This window comes from Scyliorhinus canicula, chromosome 4, assembly GCF_902713615.1.
Source record: "Scyliorhinus canicula chromosome 4, sScyCan1.1, whole genome shotgun sequence".
Lineage (NCBI taxonomy): Eukaryota > Metazoa > Chordata > Chondrichthyes > Carcharhiniformes > Scyliorhinidae > Scyliorhinus > Scyliorhinus canicula.
Window position 1 is genome coordinate 71,102,952 of NC_052149.1, and position 18,687 is coordinate 71,121,638.

General features: G+C 40.7%; 1 protein-coding gene across 3 annotated transcripts in view; it reads left to right on the forward strand.

Moving 5' to 3' along the window:
* Nucleotides 1–18,687, forward strand: part of LOC119964661 (plasminogen activator inhibitor 1 RNA-binding protein-like) — a 52,557-nt gene that overhangs the window by 14,869 nt on the left and 19,001 nt on the right. Inside the window, exons 3-7 of one of the 3 annotated variants that reach the window (XM_038794428.1) lie at nucleotides 11,359–11,493; nucleotides 11,889–11,972; nucleotides 12,080–12,154; nucleotides 15,220–15,400; nucleotides 15,793–15,834. In XM_038794428.1, coding sequence (XP_038650356.1) covers nucleotides 11,359–11,493; nucleotides 11,889–11,972; nucleotides 12,080–12,154; nucleotides 15,220–15,400; nucleotides 15,793–15,834 — 517 coding nt within the window. Of the gene's footprint in view, nucleotides 1–11,358; nucleotides 11,494–11,888; nucleotides 11,973–12,079; nucleotides 12,155–15,219; nucleotides 15,401–15,789; nucleotides 15,835–18,687 lie in introns of all 3 variants that reach the window. The other 2 variants (XM_038794429.1, XM_038794427.1) reach the window with 2 other exon arrangements.

Here is an 18,687-nt window from a genome sequence, read left to right on the forward strand (position 1 = left end):
TCCCTCTTCCTACTATGTCATTGGTACCAATATGAACCACAACCTCTGCGTTCCGTGACATTCTTGACTCTGACACTGGGAGGCAACAGACATTCCTGGAGCCCAGTTTACTACCACAAATGCCAGTCTGATACCTGGTTATGGAATCTCCTATCATTATTGCTCTCACTCTCTTCTTTTCCCGTGAAGCTGAACCTCTCATGCTGCCATGAACTTTGATCTCGCTGAACAATCCGGGAATAATTACCCTCACCAGCATCGAAAATGGATACCCGATTAGCAAGCAAGAAAGACTCCTGCCTCGCAGATGCACACCGTGTCTCTGCTCTGCTGTTTGTTCCAAAATCCGGGGCTCGAGCTCAGCTGGTGATACTTCTGTTGATGTGTTTACTGAGGACACGTGGATTTGTTCACCTAGAGCGCATGGATTCATCCATGACTTCTCGCGTGTATTGCATTCATCCGAGCAGATCTGTCGTAACTTTAAAAACTATTTATAGTCAACTACCACTGTTCGCAGGGGTTCTGTTCCTGCAAATTCAGGAACGTTGACTGTAATTGCAATTGGAGTGAATAGAATAACTTGGCAGTTAGTCACCAATCAACTGCTTCCCCGTACTTCCCCTGTAACAAAATAGGAGCCAACCATTAAAAGGTATGTAACAAAGAAAAAAACACCCCCATTTCCAAACTCCCACTTTACAATCTTGTGCATCCAAAGCAGGGCACTGGTTACAAAGCTCTGGAAGGCCTGTTTTTGTGCTCGCTGATGCAAGCTTCTAAAAACCAGTTTAAGCTAGCTAGCTGCCTAATTAACAATCTGCAGCAGCTTTCAGAGAGCTTGTATACCACTGTTTTGAAATTAGAATCAAACTTAACCTTTCGGAATTTTTAGTTATTCACTAAATTAAAGAAATTACACCAGATAGAAATTTAAAACTCACTCAATAGCTCTCAATGCAGACCAGTTATTTAATGAAATTAAGTGAGTTAATAAAGGGGCTTTTCACAGTAACTTCATTTGAAGCTTGTGACAATAAGCAATTTTCATTTAATTATTTAATGAAATTAAGTGAATTACCTTGTACCTAAAATGCAGTCTACCCCTTTCCTATATCACGATCCTTATATTCTCCGCAGAGAATTGGTGTACGAGCCTTCTGAATGCAGTAATTCATGTGTATGGATGTAGCAATGAGGTAATGGCTTTGCATGGCTCAAGAAGTGATATTGCAAGTATTGCTCAAGGTTCGGGGGAGGAAGAGATGAGAGAATCTGTTCTTAATTCATAAAGAGGTTCTTGCTGAATGTCCAACTTGAGGCCAGACACAATCTGAGAACTGCATTAAGTCATTGTCATTTAGTCTTTAATCACAAGAGTCTCCATGTAAGTTGAATTTATAGCATGGTGCAAGGGTTCATACATTGTTCATTCATGGTTTAGAATCAGACGGGTCAGCACGGTGGCGCAGTAGTTAGCATTGCTGCCTCATGGCGCTGAGGTCCCAGGTTCGATCCCGGCTCTGGGCCTGTCCATGTGGAGTTTGCACATTCTCCCCGTGTTTGCATGGATTTTGCCCCCACAACCCAAAGATGTACAGTGTAGGTCAGGGGTGGGCAAACTTTTCCGTGCAAGGGCCACATTCAGAAATTCACAATTCACAAAGGGCCGCATAGTATATTAAGTAAAATAATTACTTCACCCGGTTATGATTCTGGGCGCCTCATATAGAACATAGAACAGTACAGCACAGAACAGGCCCTTCGGCCCTCGACGTTGTGCCGAGCAATGATCATCCTACTCAAGTCAATGTATCCATCCTATACTAGTAAGTAACTCAACAGCCCCCCCATTAACCTTAAAAAAAATTTTCAAAAAAAAAAAAAAAAAAAATTTTTTTAAAGAAAATTTTTTTTTTTTTAAATGACTTGGAGGGCCGCAGAAATACCTTTGGCGGGCCGCATGCGGCCCGCGGGCCGTAGTTTGCCCACCCCTGGTGTAGGTGGATTGGCCACGCAAAATTGCCCCTAAATTTGAAAAAAATGAATTGGTACTCTTTTTTAAAAAAAAAAAAAAAAAAAAAAAATTCTTTTTAAATGGTTCAGAAATCAGGCAAGTAATGGAGTAACTGAGCTGAACGCTATTCTTTCTGAAAAAGCAAGCAACTCTATGGATGGTGGGCTTGGCCGACTTCAATCTTTCGCTGAATGACTTGTGACTTTTTAATTTTAGAAGTAGATAATGTTGCTGAGAAAAGTGACATGTTATCAAAACTTTTTGTTTTGCATTCATCATGGCAGCTGCGCAAGATAACCAACAATAAAGGGAACCGTTTATACTGCATGAGAAGAGAGTGCTGATTGGTTGACAATTGAGAACAAGTGAAAACTCGTCATTAGTACCTGAGGCAGGAATTAAGCTTTCAGAATGCTATTATGAGCTTTGTTTGAGAATTCAATCTGGACTAAATTTCAACGCTTTTGACCTTTAGTGGGATTGTACCTTTTATAGCAGCAAGTTACTTTGTTTACTTGGCTTCAGCTGCAATCAGCGAGTGGACTGCTCTTTTAACAGTAACCTGAAGTATAAAATTAGGTCTGATCATGTGGACATTACTATGTAAATATTGTGAATCAGGATATCTATTTCGGAACATTTGGTTGCTGATAAGTGCATTGGGTTAAATTTGAAACCACCTAAGCACTTTAAATATTGATAGTCAGTACTGTAGGTTATTTGCTTTAGCAAGGAGTTTGAACTATATTACAATGCAAGTAGGAGTGGGTTTCAAAAATCTCGTTATGAAGCCAGTGATAAATTAAATGGTGTGATTGGATGTTCAGTGGAATTTCTGGGCTGGTATTTACAATGGTCTGGCTGAGTACTGAATTAAAGTCCAGAAGGTAGTTTGCATAATTCTGGGAGATGAGTTATTGTCCTCACACAGGGCATCCTCCACCATGTAGTGTAGCACCACCATCTTATGAAGTACAGTTTTCTGAAAGTAATGTGATTGGTTTTTTAAAACGATATCGGGAATACTGGCACGGCCATATTTCTCACCAATTGTTATTTTCCATGTGCTGGTTGTGGGACTTGAACTGAACTGTAGTTCTGATAAACCTTCCCTATTTCTTTTATGGAGCAGGTGAGCAATTTAAGTGCATGACTTATAAATTGTGCATAATTTATAAATTGTGCATAATTTCAAAAGATGTTTTGTGCGCAACCTTCATAGTAACTTTCAGGGACTTGCTCAGTTTAGGAACATTGGTAGTGAGTTGTGTTGAGCAAGGAGATTCAGGATAATTCTGACTATGAAGGTCTGGTTGATATGTGCCCTGGGTGAAATGGATTGTGACATGGAGGTGATGGTGCTTTGTCCTTTGAAACCACCTAGGCACAACGATGAAGGTTGTGGCTGATGAAATGCCACAGTTGCTGCAATAATCATCAGCGGTCGGCATATTAAAAAGTATCCACTTTGGATTGTGACTGTTGGTCCTTTGTATGCTGTATGCTTTTTGTATTTATTAGTAGTCATTAACTGTTGCACGTGTCATCCCAGTATGTTTCTCTCGGGTTTCTTTGTTTTTTTAAATAAGTTATTCTACGCACTTCTACTAATTCCAGTGTTTAGTCCTGGTCTGAGTGAAAGGAAACTTGTGCATAGTGGTTCACTGCTTCTGAAAGAGAATAGTTAACATTCCCTTAACTTGGGACAGGATCGCCTACTGGTTTAGACTAGCAACTTGAGCATGCATTCAGATGGCAAGTTGCGAAACTGAATTCAGCAGATTTGGTGAATCCACTTTGGATTCTGTGCTCTGACCAGAAAACCTAACCACAGGTTCAGATTATAATACTCTTTTAGTGTCAAGTAGGCTACTGCAACGACTGAAAATCACATAGTTGCCACACTCCGGCGCTTGTTCGGGTGCGCTGAAGGAGAATTCAAAATGTCAAATTCACCTCGGGGCTTGTGGGAGGAAACCGGAGCATCTGGAGGAAACCCATGCATATAGGGGGACAGCATGCAAATTCCGCACAGACAGTGACCCAAGCTGTGAATTGAACCCGGGTCCCTGGCACTATGAAGCAACAGTGCTAACCACTGTGCTACGATGCTGCCCGCTTTATTGACTGGGTCAGTAATGGTCAAGGGAAATGAACCTGCAACCAATACAAATCTGGTCTAATTGTGGAACCAATCTCGCACTCGTTGACTCTTTAAGGCCGTAAAAGGGACCTAGCAGTCAAACCAGTTAGAAGAAATCACGACCGTAACAAAGTTTGATGGACTTGCCTACACTGATCAGGATGCGACAGTAGCAGTCAATCCTACAAATTCCTTGCATTGAGGCTGGTTGAAGGAGTTGTCTCGGAAAGTTCCTGGGTTACGGGGATAGCATGGAGGTGTGGGCTTGCGTAGGGTGCTCTTTCAGGGGCTAGTGTAGACCCGATGGGACGAATGACCTCCACTGTAAATTCTCATTCCTGAAAGTGTTCATTCACAGGATGTAAGCTGGCTAGGCCATTTACTACTCGTCCCTAATTGCCCTTGAGAAGGTGGTGGTTGTGCCATCACATTGAACCACTGCAGTCCATATGGTGTAGGTACGTCCACAGTGTTGTTAGGAAGGAAAGTCCAGGACTTTGACCCTGTGACAGTAAACGGAATGGAAATGTAGTTCCAAGTCAGGATATTGGTTGAAGGGCAGCTTGCATGTGGTGGTGTTCCTATGCATCTGCTGCTCATGTCCCCCTAAGTGGTAGATGTTGCAGGTTAGGAACGTGCTTTAAAGTTGGAGGGAATGGATGTTAATGGTGCTGGATCAGGTGCCATTCAAATTTATTGTCACATGTACAGAGGTACAGTGAAAAGTATTGTTTCGCTCCATACATGAATACATAGAATATATGTATATATTCTATAAGAATAAGAAGTTAGAATATACGATAATAATTATAGAACATACTATAAATAATGGTTATAAAAGATGTAGGAAGAGGATCTGTAGGGGAGAGCTCGCAGAGAGTCACCGCGCTCTGGCGCCATCTTGGAAAACATTTTTAAAAAATATTAAATCCAGCCGCAGCCTGTGTTTTTTGGTCATAATGTGGAGATGCCCGCGTTGGACTGGGGTGAGCACAGTAAGAAGTCTTACAACACCCTTTTTAGTAGTTTTTTTTTAGTGGTGCACTAAGGCAGCCCTTTGTCTGTTTGCATAGCTAGTTATTCATGGAACAGGTGTGTCGCCAGATGCTGACAGCTCTGCATCAAATATGGCTGACCAGGTGTGTCTCCCACTCTTGCTGCCATTCATTGACGTGTTGGGAGGACTCGCAGGTTCACACTCCACCTGTTTGGCTGCGCTATGAATGCACCATCCCTGGCTGTCAAGTTCTGGGGTGGCACTCAAACTCGAGAGCTTCTGGCTCAGACAGGGACATTGCCCATTATGGCACAAGGCCCCCTTCGATCTTGGTGTGCAGGGGACGATTTCAAAATGTGCGGATGGTGTGAAACTGGGAAGTATTTTAAACTTTGAAGAGGACGGTGCAGAACAAAAGGACATAGACAAGTTGGCGGAGTGGGCAGATGAGTGGCAGACAAAGTTAATTGTGGAGAAGTGTAGGGTGATGCATTGTTCGGAAGAACATGAAAGGCAATATAAAATAAGGGGTAAAATTCTTTAAAGGGGTGCAGGAGCAGAAGGACCTAGGTATATATGTGCATGGAAGGTGGTAGGACTGGTGGAGAGCAGTTAATAAAGCATAGAGTACAAAAGCAAGGAGGTTATGCTGAACTTGTACAAGACACTAGTTGGGCTTCAACTTGGAGTTGAACTGGGTGTTCACTAGGAAAGTGAACACATTGGAGAGAGCGCAGAAGAGGTTTACAAGAACTGTTGCAGGGATGTGAAACTTTAGTAATGAGGATAGATTGGGACAGTTCTCCTTTTGAGAAGAAGGGTATGAGGCGATTTGGTGGAGGTGTTCAAAATCTCTAGGGAGCTGGACTGAGTAGATGGGACAAAACTGTTCCCACTCATAAAAGGATCAAGAACGAGCAGATACAGATTTAAAGTGATTTGCAAAAGAAGCAAATCTGATGAGAGGAAACATTTTCACCCAGTGGTTTGGGTCTGCAATGCTTTGCCTGGAAGTGTAGTGGAGGCAGGTTCAATAAGGGCATTCAAGACGGCATTAGATACTTTTATTCAAAATGTGTAGGGGTGCAGGAATTACACCGTCATGATACTCATTTGGGAGAGCCGTGCAGACACGATGGCCAAATAGCAGCCTCCTACGCCATAGCAATCCTGTGATCACCATAAAGATGAAACAAACAATATATTGCGTTAACAGTTTTATTTAAAACATGGTAACGAGTTGCTTTTATGCTAATATGCTTAATCAACTATTTCTTTATATTATGGTTGCAATTCAGGATTTACTGTTATATTTGCCAGTGAAAATTAATAGCCATGGCTCCAGTGCCAACTTATGAGGTTCTGTGCATTTTATGCCCGCCACTATGCACGTGTTAATGTACTTCGTCATTGCAGGATGCTGTCAAGGAAATGGCATATTATACAGCTGGTTCAATGCTTCAGCTGAAGTCTTGTTGCTACATACTCTGCTGTCACTTGGTTTTCAATTAATTGAAAAAAAACAACTCCTAAAAATGATTAAGCATTTCAAAAGCAGTTAACACTACCGTATAGTATTTTTAGTATTTCAGGAGATACTTCACAGAAATCCATCTGGGTAGTAACGGGTTCCCTATTTCAATCACTGAAGAAACAAATACTTGTGTGCTGCATTTATCATTGAGACAACTCTGGCATTGAGATTTTGTTAATGCTATAGTATCAGATGATTAATTCTGGTCAGAACCAAAGAAATTTAAGCATAGACGGAGGTTGATTGTACAACACAGGTACTTATTCTTTAGTTCCATTTCTCTGAACCCATAATTTTCTTGATGATTTTTTAAATTCCTCTTTAAATGTTAGAATGATTATCTTCATAGGCATATGCTTATATATGCTGTACTCTTAATCTATTGCATGCAAACCTCCCGTTAGGAAAAGAAAAATAAATTCTATTCATATTTTTCACTTTATATAATACAAAAATACCAAAACAGAATGAAACACCGGTACGAACATAAAGCCTAAAACACTGTCGCCCCCCCCCCCCCCCCCCCCCCCAAACAACGAAGGATGACCAACTACTTAAAGCAAACAATGAACAGCTGCTTTTTTCAGTCAAACTCCTCAATTACTTCTCTCACAGGGCACTTGACTTTCTCAAGGCGTAGGAATACCAGCAGATCTCCCAGCCATACTGAGGCACTGGGCAAAAAGGCGACTCATTCTGGACTTGGGTGTGCCCAATAAACTACTTTGAGTTGAATTAAACAAAACCGCGTGCACAAGGATATGGAGTTTACCCTCTGCAGGACCTCAATCCACACCTCATCATGTAATATGGGCCTTAACTGCTCCCCTCCTCCACCTGACCTTAAACCCCCCCCCCCATTGATATGAAATCCTCCCACATAATCCGACCATAATTTTTAAAAGATATATTTTTATTCAAATTTTACAAACGTAAAATATTCAACCAGATCCATACAATATATCCCCCACCCTCCACATCTGATGGTGACTAACTCTGAAAAAGGAAATTAATCGCTGCCACCTGAGGTAGAATCTTTCAGCCGACCCTCTCATTGGGTACTTGATTATTTTTCGAAGTGTAAAATTTTTGCCTATGGGCTATCAAAGGAAGCAAAGACAAGAGTATCTGCCCTCGCCCCTGTCTATAACTGTGGCAAGCTTGAGATCCCAGAAATTGCCACCAAAGAAATGCGTCCATAAATACAGAATGCTCCTTTCTTCCGACACTGCAAGTGAAAGAGCCCTCTCCATTAGAGAGGTTGGTGGCGTCGTGGAGAATGTCAGGAAAATCTGTTTCGCAAAATTGTGTGAATATCTAATTGAAGACCAGATGTGGGAGCCCAAACCTTTCCGACAGTTCCCCCAGACTGGCAAACTGCCCCCTCCAGGAACAAATCACCCACTCTATCCAGCCCCTTCCCCTCCCACCCTCCCCCAAAATGGCATCCAGTCTCGCAGGCTTGAACAGATGGTTCACACAAATGGGAGCCAGCTTCGACACTGACCCCAATTTGAAATGCTGTCAGATTTGTCTCCATATAGAACAGTACAGCACAGAACAGGCCCTTCGGCCCTCAATGTTGTGCCGAGCAATGATCACCCTACTTAAACCCACGTAACCCGTATACCTGTAACCCAACAATCCCCCCATTAACCTTACACTACGGGCAATTTAGCATGGCCAATCCACCTAACCCGCACATCTTTGGACTGTGGGAGGAAACCGGAGCACCCGGAGGAAACCCACGCGCACACTGGGAGGACGTGCAGACTCCACACAGACAGTGACCCAGCCGGGAATCGAACCTGGGACCCTGGAGCTGTGAAGCATTGATGCTAACCACCATGCTACCGTGAGGCCCCTAATCTTTGTGCTGGAGGCAACCACTGGATTTGCTGAATACTTTGCCGGTGAGAATCGCAGTGAGGCAGTCGCTAATGCCCTCCAATCAGACCATCTACACACTTTTGATTCCAACTGCATCAACGTGCTCCCGAATCACTGCACCAACCCAGCACTTACCCCGCATTAGCTGCCCAGTAGTAAAATATCTGGTTCGGCAACGGCAAGCCCTCTTACTCTCTATCTCTTTGAAGGACTGCCCTATAAATGCTTGCGGTTTTGTCCACCCGTAAAATGGTCGTAAACAGCTTTTTAACTTCCTCCAAAAAGGATTTGGGGAGAAAGACATTAGACACTGGAACAAAAACAATAAAAATTGGCAAAATGTTCGTCTTTTATTTCCTGAACCCACCCACAGATCTGTCTTGCCCCTACCTACCAAGCTCGTATAGTTCAGTTTACGGAGAGGGCCCAATTCCGACCTATTTGGAGCCCAAGTACCTAAAGCTGGAACCAGCCATACGCAAAGATAGTACCCCTAGATTAACTCACGGCTTTCCATGCTCCTTCACTGGCTGCACAATCCTTGCCACTCTCTCTTATTGGGCCTAGCACATCCTCAACAAACTTTTTGAGGATCTCCCTCCCTTACCTCTAAAAGTGCTTGCTGAATTGTGTCTACAACTCTAGTGCCGTTAACTCCATTAGAGTTTCTACTGTGATAGGCGCGACCCCACCTGACCCGGTTGCCTCCACCATCTTTGCTCCCGACGAGCTTCGCGCCTTCTCCGTCTCTGCTGAAGGGCCACCACTTGTACCCTTCTTTCCAACACTTTCACTGCTTTCAACCAGTTTCCCTCGGTTCTGGGCTAAAAGGATCAAACCATAAGGACTTTGGGAGGAGCTACCTTATGTGCCAGAGTTTGAACAAAGCCAGCAAGGAAATCTGGGGAGGCAATTTTCAGGCAGACTATTTATCCAAGCGAGGGAGTAAGCCAGGCAGTGTTAACAAAATCATTGGGTCAAAAGTAATAAAATAACTAATATTCTTAATCTGCATTTTAGTCTATTAAATTGTTAAAACGCACTTGGTGGTCAGTGTATAGTGTCATGCAACCACCAGTAAAAAGGAATTTTTTTTGCACCAATTGTACTGATATTTTGGAAACTTTTATCATAGTACCATCTGTAGATGTAAAAGGTACTAAGTATTGACGCTTACGTGGTGGAGGCAGCTTTATTGAACCTGCCTCCACCAACTTCCCGTTCTCAGAGGAACATAGGAGTTTACAATGCATTTTCAAATGGACTGTTGTGGCCTATTTGTCATTCTTAGTGTATATACCAATCACTTGATGTACATTTTTTTCATAACTGAGCCAAGTGACTGAATTTTAAAAATAATCGTTATTAGTGTCACAAGTAGGCTTATATTAACACTGCAATTAATCTCCTCCTAGTCGCCACACTCCGGTGCCTGTTCAGGTACACTGAGGGAGAATTCAGAATGTTCAATTCACCTAACAGCGTGTCTTTTGGGACTTGTGGGAGGAACCCGACGCATCCGGAGGAAATCCAGGCAGACACTGGGTGACCGTACAGAGTCCGCACAGACAGTGACTCGAGCTGGGAATCGAACCTGGGTCCCTGGCGTTGTTAAGCACTGTGCAACCGTGCCACCCCTTCAAAGAAACTAATAATAATAGGTTACTTTCTAAGTGATGTCAGTGCTATGATCTCAAGGGAGACCATTAACATTACAAACTCTGAGTTATCAATTGAGAATTGGGCCTCAAGGATTTTTGGGTTTTAAACAAAAGTTACGGGAATTAAACAAGTAAATCAATTGAATGCTATATTGCAAACCGTCATTCTTTAAACCTATAAATCTTAATGGATCACTTCCCATTCTGTTATTTCTCTCTCATTTTCAGGATTTTGAGGGTTGTTACACTTAGGACCAAACCAAGGGAGCCACAAACCAAACCAAGGGGACTCCCAGCTCTAGGAATTCACTTGTGATTCTCCTCCGTATTCCTGAACAGAGTGCCTCCCCAGAAACCTATGCCCATGGCAATGTGGCGCCCCGGGATGTTCCAGATGAAGATGGAATAATTATCTTTACCATGCCAACCCTGTACATGGCTACTTCATGAACTTAACCTATTGTCCAGTTCATGTCCAACCTTGCTTTGATCTGTGGAATTACTTGAGTAATTAACATCTCTTTTTGAAGATGGGGCAATTCTCCAAATTGTTGTCTTCAGTTTCCTGGCTAAACAGGCCCACCAGCCATTTTATGGCCACCTCACTTCTGCCTCTGACCTTGTAGGTACACATAGAAGAACCTTTGAGTAAATAATATGGTTACTCTAGCAACACCTGAATTCCAAAATCTCAATGACCTTGCATTTACAAATTTAATCTGCCCCAAGACGGTAAGCTATTTTCCTACGACATGTAAATCATGAAATTAGACTTTTCCTACAAGACCGGATCCGCTGATTAAGATCATGCTCCAAAATATAAAAAATTATCGCACCAAAATTTTGTTTTTAAAAATGCAGCCCCAGACCTACCTAAGAACCACATCATGGGAGATGAGAGTTTAGTCCAATTCTAGCATTATGTTCTGGAAATTACTTTACACCCTTTTAATCTAGAAATTTATTTGTTTAATTTGTTCAGCTGCTTCATTTTGTTTTTTGGCTCCATTGCTGTGATGTACCCAACTTTGGTGACAATTATTATATGTATATTATATGTAGCACTGAATGGTAAATTTCTGTATTCTGTCTAATTCATTGTTCTATCTACCATAGTAGGCCACTTGATCGTGAAAGACCGCTGCGCGGACGTGGAAGGGGACGCGGCCGTGGTCGTGGTATAGGAAGAAGTGATGGTTTTGACTCCCGTGGAAAACGTGAATTTGACAGGCATAGTGGAAGCGACCGATCGTAAGTTGATATAACGATGAACTATTGTGATAAAAAAAAATCCTTGCACTTGTTTGCTTTGTGCACCAGAAATGCTAATCTGAAAATTAATTATAATCCTGACGGCAAACAAAATGGTTATTGACGAATATAAAATCTCTTGACAGTAACTTGGCAATTCAAATAAAGATAAAATGAGTTTGCGTATGTAGCTTTTATTTAAGTACGCATACTCAGTTTTCAATAACAAGGTTGTCTGCTGGAGATAGAATGTTAGTTTAAGTTAATTCAATACTTTCATTGCTGTGAATTAATAGAAAGTGTGCTAATATTGCAGGGTGCCTATACTTGTAGAAATGCTAATGAGTTTTTAATTGAGTGGTTATGCATATACAGCAGATATATAGAGAGAATAGTTTCTCTTCCAGTGGCCTGAAACCAGAGGACAAACGGGGTGGCAGTGGATCACACAACTGGGGAACAGTGAAGGATGAACTTGGGTTAGTACAAGGACACGCTGCTTGTTTTTGTTCAGTTTTAAATGTAATTTTCTTTTTGTCTCTGAATGCTGTCTTTATGAACTAATTTTTTTTCTCTCCTATCATAGTGAACTTGATCAGTCAGCTGTTACCGAAGAGGCACCTGAAGGAGATGAGCAACAAGTAGTCGACTCTGAGAACAAGTGAGTTTTAGAATTGATATGATTTAGAAATCTTAATCTAACGAAACCTCCTGCCAAAATCTATTACAATAATCCCAGGAATAAGTAGAAAACTGGTGGAAATTTAATCATACAAAAAATTTTCACCTGGAAGGTTCAGTATATGATATGTAGAACTGAAAATTAAGCTTCAACTTTTCGCATGTATTGCAATGGTTCTATAATTCAACTTCATTGTCTTGTAAATCAGACATGACCACACAAACTATTTCAGAGCTCGAGGGCAGAAAACTTTCTAAAGTGAATTTATTTTACTGCAAATTATTGAGATTAGTTAACTAAAAATGGGTAATCATGAGCATTTTGCTGGCTTACGCTCCCCACCCCACGCAAAACTGGGAAAGATGAGAGAACAACAAAACATGATGGGGGAAGATATGTTAAACAGGTTTGCACTGAATGCCTGCAGAGGCACGGGAACTTGGGTGGGAATGTTATTCACTACACACAGCACTGGAAATAAGGACGATCCAAGGAAAGGTGCAAAAGCTGAATCTGTCTTTTGGTAAGAGAGCTGTTACACAAGATGTATTTAACTTCAGGGTAAAGGAAAGCAACTAAGATATGCTGGAAAACGTGAAAATACAGGAAAATTAAGGCCATATTAATGGCCGATTTGAATAATTTAACAGACCAGTAGATGTAAATGGCAAAGAGGGGGATTGGTTTCCGTCATGCAAGAAACGTGAAGTGAATAGCCTGGAAGGATATGCTAAGAAATGATGACCATAGAACTCTTGGATGAAATATAAATAGAATAGCCAAATGATAAAGGCACTTAACTCTAAGCAAGCCAAATTTCAATTTGATCAAAAAAAATAAACACTGATCAATTGTATTGGAAAATTGGTCAATAAAGTAATGCAGGAAGTGGCGCTGTGAAATCTGTGATTTCTTTTTCAGTAATAAAATTAAAATGATACTTTTAACAAATCTAGGGCTAATGCAACAGAGATTTGAGCATATTGAAGAGAGATGAAGCACAAGGAGTGATTAGAATGGCCAAGAGGAGACTTGAAGAAAGACTGGCGGGTAATGCAAAGGGAGATAGTACAAAGATTTTAAAAGCACCTGTAAGTAAAGTAGTAGAGCAGGGCTGATTAAATTTGAAACAGTAAAGGAATGGTTAAGATCATAAATGTATACTGCATTAAAGGGTGTAATAGTGGAAATGTAGGCCAACTACATTAGCTATGGAAAAAAGAGCGTTAAAACATTGAATAAAAATGCACCAGGTCAGACCCATGCATCTTAGAAGTCCGAAGGAAGGCAGAAGGAAATTGTAAAAGCACCCAACAATCTTGCAAACATCTTTACATAACATTGTGCCAGAGGACTAGAGGGATGCCAATGTAACCTTTGTTCAAAAAGGGAGAAAGAGGTAATCGCGGACCAGTCAGCCTAATGGGTAAGATTCTAGAGGCCTATAAAATATTCTTCTAATTAAGGTGGCTGGTATGGATTTAAGAAAGCAGGTTATTGGGGATAAAATGAAGTGCATTGACAAATGAAATGTGCGTATTGATTTTCAGTCTCGATAAGATGCTACAGAGGACTTAATGATATTGAGGCACAGGGTGCGAGATGGAATGGTAGCATAGATTAAGGCTCAAGGCACGAGGGGGAATGTCGGCTTGTATAGGAACATATCAAAGGACCAAAAATGGTCGAGTTGAAAGGGAGACCATTTAAATAGTGGTTTTATTAACAACTCAGCGTTGGAACTGCTGCGTTTCTCTGCATGAATTTCTCTGCATGCATATGGAACTTGCATGTCGGTATAGCAGCACAGGATCAGAAATTGCCCGGGACATAAATAGGGAATGCGGTTTAATTGGCTTCAGCAAAGCATAGATAAATTAGCAACTTGGTCAGATAGACGTTGGGGGAAATTTAGTATGGGAAATGCAATGCATTCTGGGTGGAAGGTTTGAACTGGTTTGATGGTGAAGAATAGAGAGACTTTCACAAATATCCAAAAACAAGTGTGAGTTAATGAAGCATTTCTTAAAATAGATTGAGAAGCATGTGGTATTTGGCTTTATAAATGGAGAACCAAAACTCTGGTAGTGTTAAAGAAATACAACAATTGCTTAGATTGCATGTTTCTGTCTTTAGAAAGATTCACGATTGGGCGCCACAGTGGCAGCAGTGGTTAGTACTGCTGCCTACAACGCTGAGGACCCGGGTTCGATCCCGGCCCTGGGTCGCTGTCCGTGCACATTCTCCTGTTTCTGTGTGGGTTACTCCCCACAACCCAAAGATGTGCAGATTAGGTAGATTAGCCACGCTAAATTGTCCCTTAGTTGGAAAAAAATAATTGGGTACTCTAAATTTTAAAAAGAATAAAGACTCACGACCCTGGAGAGAGGGTGCAGAAGAGATTGGCCATGGTACAGGGTTGAGAGGTTTTGTTAACACAGCGTGTAGACAATCTGGGGATGATTGAACGGTTTCTCAAAATAGAGTAAATTGGAGGGGTGGGGGAACTGTTTCCAATGATCATTGAGTCAGAAATTGGGGGACATGCAAATTTTCGGAGGGTTGAAATGCTGGACCATAAAGGCCAACAGGAAGCCAAATCTATATACTTTTTAAATTGTGGATGAATGCATTAAAAAAACAATTTTCAAAGGATATGGGAAAAGATTTGGGGAATGGAACTGGTGTAGTTGCACAGATATGATGAGGCAATGGGATCCTAGCAGTGCTATAAAATTATGATTCATACATACAAGAGGCTAATGTGTTTTACTTTAAGGCATTTGGGGTAAGATGAGTTATTGTCAACATTTCTGACTTAATATAAAACAAGGTACGGAGACCATGCTTGGTTGTTTAAAATGGCTATCTTTATGGAAATGCAAATATTTAAAAAATAAGGATCTAGCTACAAGTTAGCCATGGTTAATTGATGTCCGTACCCTTGGGGGGGGGGTCCCTATGCAAGCTAATCATTTAAACATTTGCAACTCTGATTCATGTTTATTCATTGCATCATGTGCCTAATACATATCTGTCTACAGGGAAAACGAAGTAGAAGAAGTTAAAGAAGAAGGCCCAAAGGAAATGACCCTGGATGAGTGGAAAGCCATGCAAGATAAAGAACGGGCAAAAGCGGAGTTTAATATCCGCAAGCCTAATGAGGGTTGCGATAGCAGTCAGTGGAAAAAGGGTTTTGTTTTGCGCAAACCCAAAACTGAGGAGGTTGGTTTGGCACAACTGTGTTTGTGGAATTAACTGGTCCTGTATTGTATAATCATGAGTAGATATTCTTACAGTTATTGTTCTATTTGAAAAATGTAATATTGCCATGCCATAGTTTCACTTGGTACGCATGTGTCATTGTAGCTAGACAGCTGGTTTACAAATCATAAAATGTCAGTTTGTAGAAATGGGCCCAGTTAAATTGGTAGTTGTGAAACCCACAACTTACAATTGATGCATAGTTCAGAAATATTGCATGATAAAAGGCAGTTGTGCAGTATGTTACTTCTGATTTTTCATTGTCCTATACTTTTTACAGTAGCTTGTATTTTTTATCTTGTCTATGCCAAAAGTGTGTTCATTATTTAAACTATATTTTCATTTACTAGAAGCGTTTTGAAAGTGAAGCAGATGTTCAGACCTTGGAATATACGGTAATTAATTTCCAATGCTGTTGTAATTTTCCAATTTAAAAAAATGTCTGTTGCTGTACTTTGTTATATGTTGTGATGGCTGGAATATTAGAAGTCCATCACTTTGCATGATATTTCTGCAGTAGTTGAAATTCAGTAGAAAGGCCAGTTGCAGCTAAGTAAAAACTGCATTCCAAAATATACCAGTAGAAACTATTTTCATTCCTAGAGCTGTGACCATACAGATAGAGCATGTTTGGAACAGTGCTCGAACTTGCTGGTGCTGTAGATCTTTTGGATCAGTATGTAGCACACAATGAATGGTTGGAGACTTATCCAGTGTGTTCTTTGTGCTGGGTCAGGCTTAGTGTTTGAAAGCACTTATTAAACCTGGCAAAGCTCCCTGGGTTTGTCTGTATCTATTGTCACTAAAAATGCTTATTTAAAGAAATTTTGGATTATCAGCATTACAGTTGAACAGATCCTTTCTTTTGAAAGTTATTGCATAGTAAGCTGAAATCAGGCAAGCCTATTTAATCATGAGTGGTAATTGGTGATGGCCTTTAATTGCACTAGGCTCACAATTCAGTTTGTGTGCATGTTTTTTCCAAATGCATAACTTCTGTAATTTGTAATTCCGTACCATTCCCCTTCAAGAATGTGTTGGGGTAATGCAAGTGACAGCTGGTCAATTAATACCATGGCTTCCCCAGTATATTTGTTTGAAGGTTGTTGCTTTAAATTGAAGATGCTATGAAATATAAATGCAATTCTTTAATATGCGTGTGCCTTTAATCAGGCCCTGCCAGTGCAGCTTGTGGAGTAGTAGTACCGCAACCTCACCATTAGATGGCCTAACTGCTTCTGGACATCTGGAAACCCCATTTTATTTTTGTGGCCATGTCAATATGGAGCTTAAAACTAGTACAGCTCATCTCCTTCCTTGATGAGTTTTGAATTTACAAAGAAAGCAATAATCTCGGGATTTCCAGAATTGCATTTGTTTCAATAGTTGAGTGTTAATTTTTTCGGTTTTGCCGTCACACATTCTGGGAAGCATTTTCACTTTAAGAGAAATACATTCATTTTAGAACTTCTTTTGAATTTGTTTCCCACTTGAATGCTGATATAGGTATTGGTCACAGCCCTTTTAGTTTATTTTAACACTTTGAAGTGCCTGCATCTTTAATATCTATTAGCTTTATTTTTCTGTTTTAAAACGTAGTGACACCTTTGGTTAAACCTTCCCCCCCCCAAAATATTTTGATCTAGCAGCTTTAGTGTATGTTCAGTGACGCGAATATATATCTACTGTCTTGAGAATTAGCATTGATTTAATTTTTGAGATTGAAGGTCTTTTTGTGTCTCTCTCTACAGTTTGTCATGATGCACAATTATTTTTAAAAAAATTTACAGTACCCAATTATTATTTTTTTCCAATTAAGGGGAAATTTAGTGTGACCAATCCACTTAATCTGCACATCTTTGGTTTGTGGGGGTGAAACCCACGCAGACATGGGGAGAAGGTGCAAATTCCACACTGACAGTGACCCAGGGCCGGGATGTGAAATGATGCACAATTATAACTCAGTTGTATTTTTAAAATTTCTGGTGGTAACCAAGTCCCTGCAATTGCCTATTACCTCAGCATCAAGGTGCATTTAATTGGAGTTAATAGTCAAATTGCAATTTGGTTACTGTTTTTCATAAAATGCATTTCCAGTCAGTTGGATCCCTTTACCACAGTACTTCCTTCAGCTTCTGCACAGATTACACGTTTTCTTCAGTCATTTTGGGAAATGGTGTCAACAATGTTATCCTGGCACACTAAGGATATGCCAAATAGTTCTTCTGCAATTCTACTCGTTATATTTCAGAATTGCATTTTGTATTTTTGTCATTTTCCAGGGCCTTCAGTCAAGTTGCTTCTGATACCTGTCACTGAGGTGCTTGAAATAAGAATGCCCCACTAAGTGAATTCTCTGGGCTTGCTCTGGTCTCGCTCAATTTTTCCTCCCCTACCCACCACCCAAACACTTGTGAAGGATTATATTCGGTATTTGAATTTATGTCTGACTAATAGTTGTCTTTAAATACAATTTAAGCTAATTAAAAGCTATCTGTCTGTAGCACAGTTGAATATTTGCACACTGCTCTAGACTGTGATTAATTCTAGATTAATTTAATTGCAGATTAGTTTTGAGTTTTCAAAGTTAGGGTGGCACGGTGGCGCAGTGGTTAGCACTGCTGCCCCATGGCGCCGAGGACCCGGATTCAATCCCGGCCCTGAGTCACTATCTGTGTGGAGATTGCACATTCTCCCCATGGCTGCGTGGGTCTCACCCCCACAACCCAAAGATGTGCAGGGGAGCTGAATTTGCCATGCTAAATTGCCCCTTAATTGTAAAAAAAGAATTGGATACTCTTAAGTGTGTATATATATATATATTTTTAAAAATTCTTCTCTCTCTTAACCCCCAGTTTGCATTCAAATTTCCTAATAATTCCAAATGATTAAATTTAAACCTGATTAATAAAAAGTATACTGAAGAACAGTGTAAACTATTTCCGTTGAAAATTCTATACTCATCAAAATCTTAAGACTATCTTGAAGAATTTTGAATTAAAAATAAAATGTAATATAGGAAAATTATTTTTATACACCACAATTTCATGTATTTTGTTCTCCACATAGCTTGAAGATTTGAAGGATCTTGGGGTTGGCACGGTGGCTCAGTGGTTAGCACTGCTGCATCACAGCGGCAAGACCCTGGTTCGGTCCAGGTCCCGGGTCACTATCTACATAGATAGAACAGTACAGCACAGAACAGGCCCTTCGGCCCTCGATGTTGTGCCGAGCAATGATCACCCTAC